The sequence below is a fragment of the Balaenoptera ricei genome, chromosome X (genome assembly GCF_028023285.1).
Source record: "Balaenoptera ricei isolate mBalRic1 chromosome X, mBalRic1.hap2, whole genome shotgun sequence".
NCBI classification, from domain to species: Eukaryota; Metazoa; Chordata; class Mammalia; order Artiodactyla; family Balaenopteridae; genus Balaenoptera; species Balaenoptera ricei.
In genome coordinates, this window is record NC_082660.1 from 45,400,654 (window position 1) to 45,413,670 (window position 13,017).

The window sequence follows — 13,017 nt, forward strand, 5'->3', positions numbered from 1 at the left end:
AGAAAAGTGTAGTAAGCAGTTCATTGCCCCATCCCCCAGTCTGGCAGAGCTTGGGGCCAAGAGGACTCCCCTTGGCCTGACCTCTCCCAACAAGGGGAAAGAAGAGCAGGAGGACTCCAGTAGCCTACATCATTGCTGTGGACGAAAGCATCTTTCATCATGGTGGTGCCCTGAATTCTTCATTGCCGTTGAATCCAGGTGATGTAGCTGCCTGGAGCCCAAACTGCTGTGACCACTCCCCAGAAAGAGCTACTGCAGCATCCCTTCCCAGAGAAGTTTCCACAACTGCACCCCCACTGGGAAAGTGCTGATGCATCCCTCCAATCAAAGCTGACACCACTGCATCCTGCTCCCCCTGCCAGAGCCACAATCCTCCCTTCTGAAAGCATGTACACACCCTGGACCCCAGTTCCATGGCTGCTCAGCACATACCCATGCCTCACATACTAAGGCTACCATCATGGTGAATACACCTGCCCACCAGCCCCAGGTACCAAAGTTGTTCTAGATGCTTCTGAGCTCCAACCCTGGTACCATGGCCACTCTGCAGGTGCCCACTCTCCAGACACCAACACTATTGCCACCACAAATGTGTCTGTGCCCCTGATCCTGGCACCATTGCTACCACATGTGTAACTGTGTGCTGGACCCAGCAACAAGAGGGATACCCTTGGCAATGACTTCCTCCTGTGGAGGAAAAGGAGAACAGGAGGACCAAGCAGTCTTCACCAGCAAGGAACACAATAGCCCTTACCATCATTATGGAAACTCACAGCCTTGGTTGCTGAGGTCCTCTGCAGTTTTTGCTGACACTGACCTCAGCTGATGGAGCTCTACAAGGACTATGCCTCTGTGCCCTCCCTGAAGCCAGAACCACTGTTGCACACCCTGGAGCTGGAGCCACCATTTCCAAACCAGTTGACACTCTCACACCCACCTATAGGTAAAAGTCTTTACCCCTGAAGACAGTTCATAAAGTCCTGAAAAGGCAATTGCTCCCTCAAGTGTGCAGACATCAACACAAGGCTACCAGAAACACACAAAAAAAGCAAGGAAACATGACATCACCAAAGAATTACAATAATTTTCCAATAACTGATCTAAAAGAAATAGAGATCTATGAATTTCCTGGAAATGAATTCAAAATAATTGTTTTAAGGAAGTTCAGTGAGCTATAAGAGAACACAGATGGACAACTCAATGAAACCAGGAAAGCAATACATGAAAAAATGAGAGGTTCAACAATAAGACAGAAATCATAAAAAAGAACCAAACAGAAATTCTGGAGCTGCAGAATACAGTGAATGAAATGAAAAAATGCAAAAGGGAGCTTCAACAGCAGACTTGATCAAGCAGAAGAAAGAATCTGAAAACAGGTCATTTGAAATTATCTAGTTAGAAAAGAAAAAGAAGAATGAAAAAGGGTGAAAGAAAGCAAACCTATATACACATTATGGGAGACCCAGAGGAGAAGAGAGAGAGAGAGAAAGGGGCAGAAAGCTATTTAAAGAAATAATGGTTAAAAGCTTTCCAAATCTTGAGAGGGAAATGGACATCCAGATTCATGAAGCTCAAAAATTTCCAAACAATATCAACCCAAAGAAGACTACACTGAGACACATTATAATCAGATTGTCAAAAGTCAAGGACAAAGAGAGAATTCTGAAAGCATCAAGAGAAAATTAGCTCATCACATGTAAGGGAACCCCCATAAGACTATAAGCAGTTTTCTCAACAGAAACCTTGCAGGTCAGGAAAGAGTGAGATGATGTAATCCAAGTATTGAAAGAAAAAAAACTTACATCTGAGAATACTATACCTGGCAAAATTATCCTTTAAAATGAAGGACAGATAAAGTCTTTCCCAGACAAACAAAAACTGAGGGAATTTGTCACCACTAGACCTACCTTACAAGAAATGCTTAAGGGAGTTCTTCAAATTGAAATAAAAAATCATGCTAAACAGCAACATGAAAGTATAAATCTCACAGGTAAAGGTAAATATATAGACATATACAGATTAATGAAGTTCTTCCCCACTCTTTATTCTGGCATTGATAATCCTCCACAATCAGGCCCAACCTACCTCTTCAGACATATTTAAACTTTCCCAAACTCTTCTGGTCAAATGGAGTCCCCGTTTTACTCTATTCCAAAAAGGTTCTGTTTTGTTACTTAGCTTTTCCTTATACCAAGTCCCCTGCTCAGGACTTCCTCCTGCCCCTAATCCCCTGCCACCAATAAAATCCTATTCATCTTTCAAGGTCAGTCTCAAATCTCTCCTCTATTAACTCTTCCTAGGGGACTCCAGACCATATTAATCTCTTCCTCCCCTGAACTCCCATACCACTATACTGTGTTTCATTCATCTGGCAATCAAGCATCTGCCTTGTAACATCTCTGAAAACTTATTTGTCTCGAATATTTTCACTTAACTGTTTCTTTGGTGTGTCTTATGTCCCCAACTATCTAAAAAGCTCATTGAGATCAGGATCCAAGGCTACACCTTCTTTTCAACTCTCTATGGAACAGAACTGGGCACCTAGTAGGGGCTCACTTCTTAATGTGTACTGACTGGTTTTAGATAGTTTACCCCATTACTTTGTAGTGACTTTAATAGATCACTAAGTCCATGATTAACCTTTTTTCACCCCATGTCAGGCATTGACAGCTGATAAGGTGCATATGAGAGAAAGCATATTTGACTCTTCAAGCCTCAAGCAGGACAAATTGCTAAGATGCAGGTAGTGAGATATTTTACTATTGGCTAAAAGTGTTCCTTAATAGATCTAGGTCTCTGGAGCAGCTCCACAGAGGTTGTGATTATAACCTGAAATTCACAACTCTTTCAAGAGAGTTAACAGGCAGATTTTTTTTCCTTTCTAGTTTGTGCTGGGTAGTCAACAAGAAGGTGTTTAATTCAGTTGAGTCAGGAATGGCACATCAATGCTCTGATGGCTTTCTCTAGAAGTTCTTGTATTCCTGGACGGATAATTAAAATTCAAGATATTCTATGTGACCTTTTATGACAAATTGAAATTGAGAAGTCCTCCAGTGTGGGTAGAGATAAGCCAAGGAAATGAAAGGGATTGGTCCACAGGGGTGAGAACAGGAGAGGAGTGTGGAAATCATAACTTTTTGTGGCTACCTTTAATGCTGAGCCATAGTGACCATATTGGGGGTGGGCAGGAGGGACAGGATGTGCTTCTCCATTAGGAAAAGAAGAAGAAAATAACAAAGGAGTGAAATGCTGAGTGCTAAGCCATGTAAAGACCATCATCAGATTCTAAGCAAAGAAGCTCTCAATTAAGCATTTACAATGTGGGATCGGGAGAGGTCTCAATGATATGTGGAGACGTACCTAGTCCCTAGTTCAGTCAACTTGTCATATACTCATAGCCATGAGTAGTAGAATGAATAGTTATGAAAGTAAGTGGTCAAAAGCCTGAGAAGTCCTAGGGGAGTGAGGACAGATGGTTTTTCTCCAAGGCATTGTTTTTATATCTAAAACCCATTATTACCCATTATTTTACACTGCTCCACCCCAAATGTTTATAAAAATCCTCTACCCTTTGCTAGTTACTTAGGACATCAAGTTCTTTTTAAGGGTGGATTCATCTTCCCCTTTATCTCTAAGACCTTCACAGCAGAACTTTGCTTTAGGATGAACCATGTATCATTCTCTTTCTAAATCCTGGCTCCAAGATTACCCTCAGATTCATTTATTCATTCAAAACAATACTTATTGAGCCTCTACTATGTGGCAGACACTGTGCTAAGTAAATAAATGACAAAATCCCTCCCCTCTTGAAACTTACATAACTTCTAAGTGTGGTATGTCTGTAGAAGAGTGAGCTGAGGGCATGGCCCAGGGTTTGAATGGTGGCACCACTTGTTGCAGGGAGCAGTAGCCAGGGGCTTGGTATTGCTAAGGAGAAAAGGAATCCTGCCATTCTTTGGGGAGGACTGCTCCTTGCTCTTCCCTCTACATTTCCTTTGTTGTAGACGGTAAACAGAGAGGCAGAATGGCATAATGGTTAAGGACATAGGCTTTGGAGTCACACAGCCTGGGTCCAAATCTTGGCTTTGCTACTGAGTAATTATTTCATCTTGGTCTGGTTCCTTCTCCTTTGTGAGCCTCAATTTCCTTAGCTGTTACTGTAGTCACTCAGCAGCCCCAAGTGAAGACTGCTGATTGCAGCTAAGCTAACAGAAGAACATCTAAGTTAGCTGCTCACATACATCTTGAGTGCCTCATACATTGAGCATACAGTGACATCTACATATCAAGTGGATGTGTACAGAGGTATCTAAACCACATACTTACCAAGGTTTGAGTCTAAGTGAATTACTCCTATTTATAAACAGGTTTCCTAATGATATCCATCCACAATTCCTGACCAGATGGTATCTGCTTCCATCTTATTAGTTCCCTGTTGGAAAGGTGGCTTAGCTAATGCAATCAATTAAGTGTTTACCCGTGAGAGTTGTGTAGATTCTCTATTATTTCCCTTACCTTACGAATTTCTCCCTGTTGCACGGTTTTTATGACGTTAATCCATTCTTCCATATCTTTCCGGTTGGGTGCAGCCAGTGTAACTTTTCGTTGTGGTGTGATCACCTACACAAAATCTCACATTATTAGCTGGTTCCCACTCCAAAACTTTGCCCCCAAGCAAAGCCTTTGAACTCTCCAAGAAACTAGACAGGTCTACTAAGCACAACCCAAGCCACTTCTTAAATATAAGTCAGAAGCTCCCAGAGCCACTCACAGTTCCTTAGATAACCACCCCAACTAATAATAATGGTAATAGGAATAAACAACACCTTAATGGCACTATGTGCTGGGCACTGTTCTATTGTACTTTATGTATATTTTTTATTTCAATCTTCCTTACAACCCCTTGATCTGGGCATTATTATTTTTCCCACTTAATAGGATATTTTTCCATGGCAAAGGGAGTTAAATGACTTGCTCAGGGCCACCTAGCAGGTAAAAAGCTAAGCCAGAATTTGAACCCAGATTCTTTGGCTCCAGCACACATGCTCTTAAACACTAAGCCGTGCACCCATCTATTATTCAAATGAGGTTGCCTGAAAATCCTACTTGCTTACTGCTGCTCTATCTACTTGAAAATGGTGAAAGGGTATATTTTTCATCAGGGTGTGCCTCTTTCTGTTTGAGGGGAGAGTGAGAATGGAGTGGGGAAACTACAAATCCAGTTTCTTTCTTTCTTATGGTCAGGGACAACCTGAAGAGGATTTTACTATCATCTCTCTTAATCCTGCATGGTGCAAAAACCTTGCAGGAACAATGAGAAAGCCATGCTGAGGGTCTAGCAGAGGTAGACCATGATCAGGGCTTCATCTTCTCTCAGAGGGCAGGAGGGAGCATGGATAGCTGTAGCATCAGTCATTGCTTCAATGGCCCTACTTGCCTTCACTACCAGCGGCCCCCACCCCAAGCCCAAATCTTGGAGCTAGAGCTTACCACACCAACAAGCAATTTCTTTCTCCTTGTGCATGTGTCTGATAAATGGCAATAGGAACTAGTGGGAATTGTGACAATAGCTGCTCCTTTGGTCCAAACCCATTCTTGTGTGGGGCTGATGAATAGTGCCTCTGTGTTTTAATTAGGCTAAGGGGCAACCTAGCCCTTGGAATTTCTTTGTAGAATGGAGACCAAAAACATTATCTTGCATGCTCATCACCTAAAGGTTAAGATTTTTGGGACTGGGTCAACAGAACCCTCAGCTTTATCCTGGGTCAGTATGATGTAATGAGAGAGAAATGAGAGTAGGATCTTCCTCTTATATCCAACTGCTCTCTTTTCAAAGGAGAATAGACTGTGGACCAGTCATGGAATCAGGGTATTGGGCCCATAGCTCTTTAGTCTGCTAAGTACCACTCTCCACCTGCCTGAAGAGGAAACCTGGTCTCCATAACCCACCACTGAGGCTGAGAAAAAGCATTTCTGGGAGGAGGTGGGTAGGAGAATTCCTGGGCCAATGGACTTGCTATTTTTCAGTGAGCTTTCTATTCTGGATTTATGTGAATGACCAAAGCCTTATGACATTTCAGCAGTGACAAGCCCTTGAATACTTCCCTAGAAAATCCTCTGCTTTCTTTGAAGTACTCTCATCAGTAATCCCAGCATAGGATAGCTTTCAGTTTGGATTTAGGTTCTTATCTATTTCAGCAAAGGAGAGAATGTCATGTAGTTTGATTATCCTGATATATTCTACAACATATTGGCAGTCTCTTGAAAGCCTCCCAATGATACTCATTTAAATTATCTTCACCAGGAGGATTGATTTTTGTAATAGTCACTCCTCCCGCCCCAAAATCAGCTCAGCTTTATATCAGGCTGGTAATAGGGAACAGTGCTATCACTTTTTTTCCCATCAGTGGGCTGGTAGAAAATATTCACATGAATAATCTTTAGCATTCATTTGCAATGCTACTTTAAGTGGATTTCCATACGCACTTTGGGATCAAAGGAAACTTGGGAAATCTGAACTCTAAAGAGGCAACAGGTGGTTATGGCAACCCCTCCTCCCAGCTAGCTCCCACCCCTGCCCATTCAGTCATTCCTAATCTTACTTACGCAAAAACTGTGGCAAAGGTTTCTACAGCTGCTTTCTGCCAAGGCAACTTGAGACAGATCAATTGTTTCAAAGCGTGCAAACTGGAAAGGTATAAGAGGAAGAGGGAAAAGGAACTGTCTGGTTAATAAGGCAAAGAGACACTAAAAGGTAAACACACACACACACACACACACACACACACACACACACACACAGGCACACTATTAGGCATTTTTGGCAGTCATGATCCCATTATTTCTTTGGCTTGAGCTGGGATTTATTTAGCATCATGGTTTTTATTGATATATCATGGGACAAACAAAAAACAAACCAAACTAAACCAAAAACACAACTCTTCCCAAAACTTTTATGTGGATTTATAGGAAGGCTTAGGTAGTTCAGAATTTTTCAAAACTAAAGGTTTACGCTGGAGAAGATAATGGGATATGGTCTATCTAGGGGCCTAGTGGAGCGGGTAAGGGTTAGCCACCTTAATGCTTGCCAACATGTTGGCCCATCTCCCCACAAAACATTTCCTGGTACCCACCCATTAACCCAACTGACAAGAATATATATATATATTCTCTTACCGCAGGATGGTGTGCAAAGCAGAGCCTTTGTCCTCGAACCAGAAAATATCTGAGTTTCCACCTCTTGAAGGAGTTACAGTTCTTCAGCAGAGGTCCTTCCTTCAATATTTTCTGAAAGATAGCAGCATAGTGTTGAGTAATTAGATCTATTTGCAAGACCATATCACTTGTCCTCTCAGTTGAGAAGATCAGATATCTGGAAAGCTCTATCTCTGTCACATATCTGAGGAATAGCCCAAGGACCAGGCAAGAACACAAGGAAGTTAGTTCAATCAGAAATGGTATTGATTACCCTTGGATAACACATTCAGGATGATATAGGCTCTAAGTTTCTAAGGATACATGGCCCAAGAACCATGGAGGACATCTCCATTGGTGGTGGGAGGTGGGGAGGAGGGACGGAACACATAAATATAAGAACTACATTCCTAGGGAAGAACAAGTGGTCAGGAAAGAGGCTGAATTCAGTAAAGGCAGATTTTCTGGAAGTCTCCAGGTTGTAGGCCTGGACAGGGCCTTCCTCTCTGCTCTTTTAGAGTGTTCCTTTTAGAATATTAAGTTGGATCACATTCCTTCCCTGCTCACAAGCCTCCAATGGCTTCCCAACACTTTTAGAACCAAATCCCAAGTCTTTACCATGGCCTTCAAGGGATTCATGATCTGGTGAGAGCAAAAAGGGCACCAAAAAGGAACTACCATTTGATTACTTTCTTTACATATCTCATAGTCTGACCAACTGATTTTTCAGTTACTTGTCAGATAGACTGACTCTAACCAAGCATAGAGTCTACTTACCATTGTTACCATTGGGGAGGTTCTCAGATACATTTATAGAATACAAATCAATATGCAAGAGTACCATTTGGGAGAAGTACTCACACCCACCAAGCTGGAACCAAGCCCATGCTGAATGGACGAAGAGACAGACGTTAAGTCATTGGATCAAAGCTCTACCATGAATTCCATCCAACATCTAAATTAGAATTCACCATTTGGTGGTTGTGGAAGTGTTTTATTTGGCCCATCTGATGTTTTTCAGTTTTTAATTAGTTCATAATATTTAAAAGGCAGAAAATTTCAAATAAAAATCCAAGTTTCCGTTTTTTTAAAAAAAATCAGAAGAGCTGGTAACAGTGGACCTATCTTCTCACATGGCAACAATCTGCTGGAACAGAGTAGCAGCTGCTCCCTTCAGATGGGGCACCCGACTCCAGCAGGTATTTAAGTTTGGGACCCTGTCTGAACAATCTTTTGCTACTCCCATTCTCCCAAATATACACACATCTATTACACTATCTGTTCAATTCTTTAACCAGTAAGTTAGTACTAATGGACGGAACCTCTGTATGTCAATTGAAACGTCAGTTCATAGCATTCAAAGTTTACGTGAATTGTCTTGATAACTTATGGGAGTTTCAAGGTTATTGTACCACCCTCGATATGTTTACAAAAGAACGGTGCCAAGGAGTCAAGACAAGAAATCAATAAGATCTTGTGGGAAGGTTGAAGGTGGCATGGAGAGTGAGAAATTACATTTAAATTGTTGAAATTGAGTCATCAATGAGAAAACAACTCTTGTGTAAACACTGTGATTACATCACTCTTTCCTTTCTCTGGTCAGATAGCCTATGGAATACACTCTCAATGATGGTGTTTGGTTTTCTCTATCCAACCTTCTCACCTTTATGCCATATATTCTTCTACACTAACTCTTCATGAGACCTAGGCAGTCATATTTACCCCTTTCTGCTAAAGACTTAAGTTCAAAATTTTAAGTGCTCCAACTTTGTACAACTGAAGCCACACCCATTCTGTCCCCTTCCCAAGTTATTCTACTTTGTCAATTACTAAATGCTTCTATTGTTCTTATTTTATCATGTATAGTATCCCTTGTAATAGCCCATTTACAGTTTTTGGCTGAATATTTTACCCTTCCTTCCATTTTCAGTTTAAAACCTCCCTTAACTTCAACTATTTTTTCTTACCCCTGCTGCCATGCCTAGCTCTCTTCTCCTCCTGTTGCTTTCAGGGGTAGGATGATGGGGTGAGGTGGCAATGATGAAACAAGGAGGGGGATTTGTTTCTCCAGAAGATTCCCACAACCCTGGGCCTTCTGGTTCCTTCAGAAAATTCCCATACCCTGTTGATTTGACATACTAAAGTAAGTAGAATTCAGCCTCTTCTCCCCAGCTACTTCCTTCCATCAACCCGTAGTAATGAGCACTATTTAATTCCCCTTCCTAGTACTTAAGAAATGTTCCCTTTTCTTCCCTTACTTGTGCCCTGCTAATAAATAACATCCTGCTATCCATCTAAGGACACAGCAAACCAATTAATTAATTAGTTAATTAATCCATTAATCTGAGGACACAGCAAGTCATCAAAACCTTCAGTTCTCATTCCATGAACTCAGCATTTGTCACAGTCAAGAAAACAAAGACTTCATGGTGCATCTATAATTGGATAGAGTGCTTCATTTGTATTTTCTGAGCTTCTACTATTGACTCTACCTTTTACTAGGCCCTTCAGGGCAGCTAAAGAAGTTACAGGCATATTCCCTGTCACAAAGATATGGAGATATGGACAGTGGGAGGGAGAGGGAGGGACTGATAATCCATGTAGACAAACACGAAGTTATGTGAGCTCAGAGAACCATTTGAAAAAGCCCTGGGAGCTTCATGTTCATTGTGCTAAATGTTTACCTTCTGGTTCAAATGAGAATTTCCACTAAGATAGTGGCTATCCACTCACACATCCTGCCATTGGGTACACCAGCCAAATCACAATTATCTCCTCTCCGTTCCATGATATTAAACTGGTTGCTTTGAATGCACTAGCTTTAAGTGCAGGGCTGTCTACTCAATGCCCATAGAAGGCTAGCTGGTAACAGAAGAGTCAACAACCTAGCAGGGGAACTGGGGAGCCCAAGCCCAGCTGCTGCTAAGTTCTAGGTGATAGTGATTGAATGCTGACTGGTATTACCAGTTCATCCCATTTTTCAAGACAAGCTGGCAATCCAGGTGAAAATTTGTGTGAAGTTTTGGAATATGGAAATACTAGCTACTAATTAAATTAAAACAACAAAAAACTTGTGAGGGCCAAACAAAACATGGATGAGACCAAAATCTGCCCATAGGCAACCAATTTGCAATTTCTGAACTATAACTACTGTGAATTTCTCAAGATGACAAAGTGAGTGAGTGGTAGGTATTCCTGGCGATAGAAGAGGTTGCAGTATATGAGTTCAGAGTTTGTTTGCGAGGAGCCTGTATATGTGAGATATATATTACCAAGTTGGTAGCAGATAACTGTTTATTTATGTATTGGAGGGAGAAAGGTTAGAAGACCATATAAGAGTTTCTTAAGTTCTAAACACAGGCTCTATATTGTCAACTCTGAACTTCTACAAATATCCAAACCTGGGTTGGGAGAAGGTAAAGTTCCTGTAGTTTCTTTGCCTTTAAACTCTGTCCCCCTTTGGGAGATGTTTCTAAATAAACCATGGTTTACTTAAAAACCCAACAAGCATCCCCTGGAAGCCAGTTTAAACAAGCAGAAGCTAAAAATCACTCGATCAATATATTACCTCAAGTCAAGAAAATATGCATGCAAATGAACCTTTACCTGCCTAGGGTCACTAAGCTTAACAAGGACATGAGACAAAAATTGGAAGAGACAAACAAACAAACAAATACATCCTGTAAAGTGAGGCATTAGTAGAAGAGCCCTTGCCTATCCTGTAACAGGATTTTCACAGTGCTTTCCAGTTCCTGGTTTCTTGCAGATAACATTTCATTGACCCCTTGCCACAACCATGTGGAGTGTTACTTCCAATTTCTAGATCAGTAGTTCTCCTGTTTCTTTAAAGTGACTGTCCAAGAATAACTAGAAGAGTAAGGAGAATTCACATGTATACAGCACTTTGGAATGGATAAAGTGCTTTTACTTTTGTTATTGAATCTTCCCAGCACCCCTCTGAAGTAGGTAGTGAAAGGCATCTAACTCAGTTCTGTCCTATGAAAGACACCCTGAACTCCGGTTTCTTTAAGTGGTATATATATATATATATATATATATATATATATATATATATATATATATATATATATTTTTTTTTTTTTTTTCTGGCTGCTTTGGGTCTTCGTTGCTGCATGTGGGCTTTCTCTAGTTGCGGCGAGCGGGGGCTACTCTTCGTTGCGGGCTTCTCAGAGCGGTGGCTTCTCTTGTTGCGGAGCACGGGCTCTAGGCGCGTGGGCTTCAGTAGTTGCGGCGCACGGGCTCAGCAGTTGTGGCTCACGGGCTCTAGAGCTCAGGCTCAGTAGTTGTGGTGCACGGGCTTAGTTACTCCACGGCATGTGGAATCTTCCCAGACCAGGGCTCGAACCCGTGTCCCCTGCATTGGCAGGCGGATTCTTAACAACTGCACGACCAGGGAAGTCCCAGTGGCTTATATTTTTATTTCTAAGACATTATCAAGACATTTGACATTTTCCCTCTCAAGTAAGATTGTCAATGTTTGACATTTTTGAGATTTTGCAGCATCTTGGGGCTACAATATTTGTCAGAAGAATGCATCTCCAGTGTTATTATGGAAGGCAATGAAGAACAGGATTCTATACGGGATTTGTTTTTTGGTGGCCAAGTTTACAGGCACACAGCTAGTTCATAAAATGAGACACACCTGTAACCCTCTTGGTCCAAGCTGTCACATTCCTGTAGCAATATTTGTGATGCTGCAGATAGGAAGAAGTTAGGAAGGGTCATTGGATCCTTGTACATACTGAAATGCCATGTGACCCACTTAATGCTTCTTAAACCAGAACATATTGCAGGCAGTTCTATCTGATATTAAAATCCAAATAGCACTGACGTCTCTACTCTTAAACTCTCAAGGCTGGTTGTTTAGTAGTGGGAGTGAGTGTGGTGCTGAATTCAATCACCACAGACATCAATTGACTTCATTCAAATCCAAGAGCACGGGATTTATCGAGGCATAGTTAATTCAGGTCTTGAGTACAGCGTTCACACAAAATGTCTTTGCCTAACCTGTGGCAGCCCTTGCAGAGAAAGCAGTTTCTTTTTGCATCCTCTTTAATAAGCCAATCCCCCAATTCATCATTCCCAGAAACTCCTGCACTCTGGTACCAGTGATCTCTCTCCCCGATGCTCTGCAACTCAGCATGTACAAATTAATTGCCAACAGTGATGGTAAGCATTTCCCTTGCTCCATATTTATAAAATATATTCTATAAAATATCTCAACAGGGTCTATAAAGCAGTCCAATTGCCTATATATAATTAACACCTGCCTGCTGCTTAATTGGGAAAGGGCAAGTACAGCTGCTTCTATGACCTTTTCCTGTGCTCCTCTGAAATCCCCCAAAGCTTCTACTATCTGCTAGATCTGTTTTTCTGTGGCTCGGTGGGTTTTTGATGTATGAGGCTTTGGAGGATTCTCTTACCCTTTCCTAGCAAAAGAAGCCCCTATTACATAGCCAAATTGAATTCCACCCCCACCCAATCAAAAAGTAAGCAAGCATCATAACATACACCACTACCTGTTATTAGCTGGCTGCTCTGCTGTTTTACTTTCTCATGCGGCTCTTGGGAGGGAGGCTGGATCAAGTTGGGATGAGTAGGTTACCATTCCTCCAGTGAAAACCAGACTTCCACTATGAGCACAGCTAGAGAAGCCAGCTTTCTGTCTATGGCTCCAAACCCTGGAGTCCAAAACCTGGAACATGTATTCTCTTTGCTTTGGGGGCTGGGGTGATGGGAAGAAAGCCATTTCCTAACACAGGACTGCCAAAGTTGATTCAGAGAAACAATGTTTGATTTGGT

At 41.7% G+C, this 13,017-nt stretch overlaps 1 protein-coding gene across 1 annotated transcript in view; it reads right to left on the reverse strand.

The window, feature by feature from the left end:
• Positions 1-13,017, reverse strand: part of DGKK (diacylglycerol kinase kappa) — a 164,259-nt gene that overhangs the window by 97,939 nt on the left and 53,303 nt on the right. Inside the window, 3 exon segments of the mRNA XM_059911228.1 lie at positions 4,516-4,620; positions 6,607-6,687; positions 7,177-7,287. Coding sequence (XP_059767211.1) covers positions 4,516-4,620; positions 6,607-6,687; positions 7,177-7,287 — 297 coding nt within the window.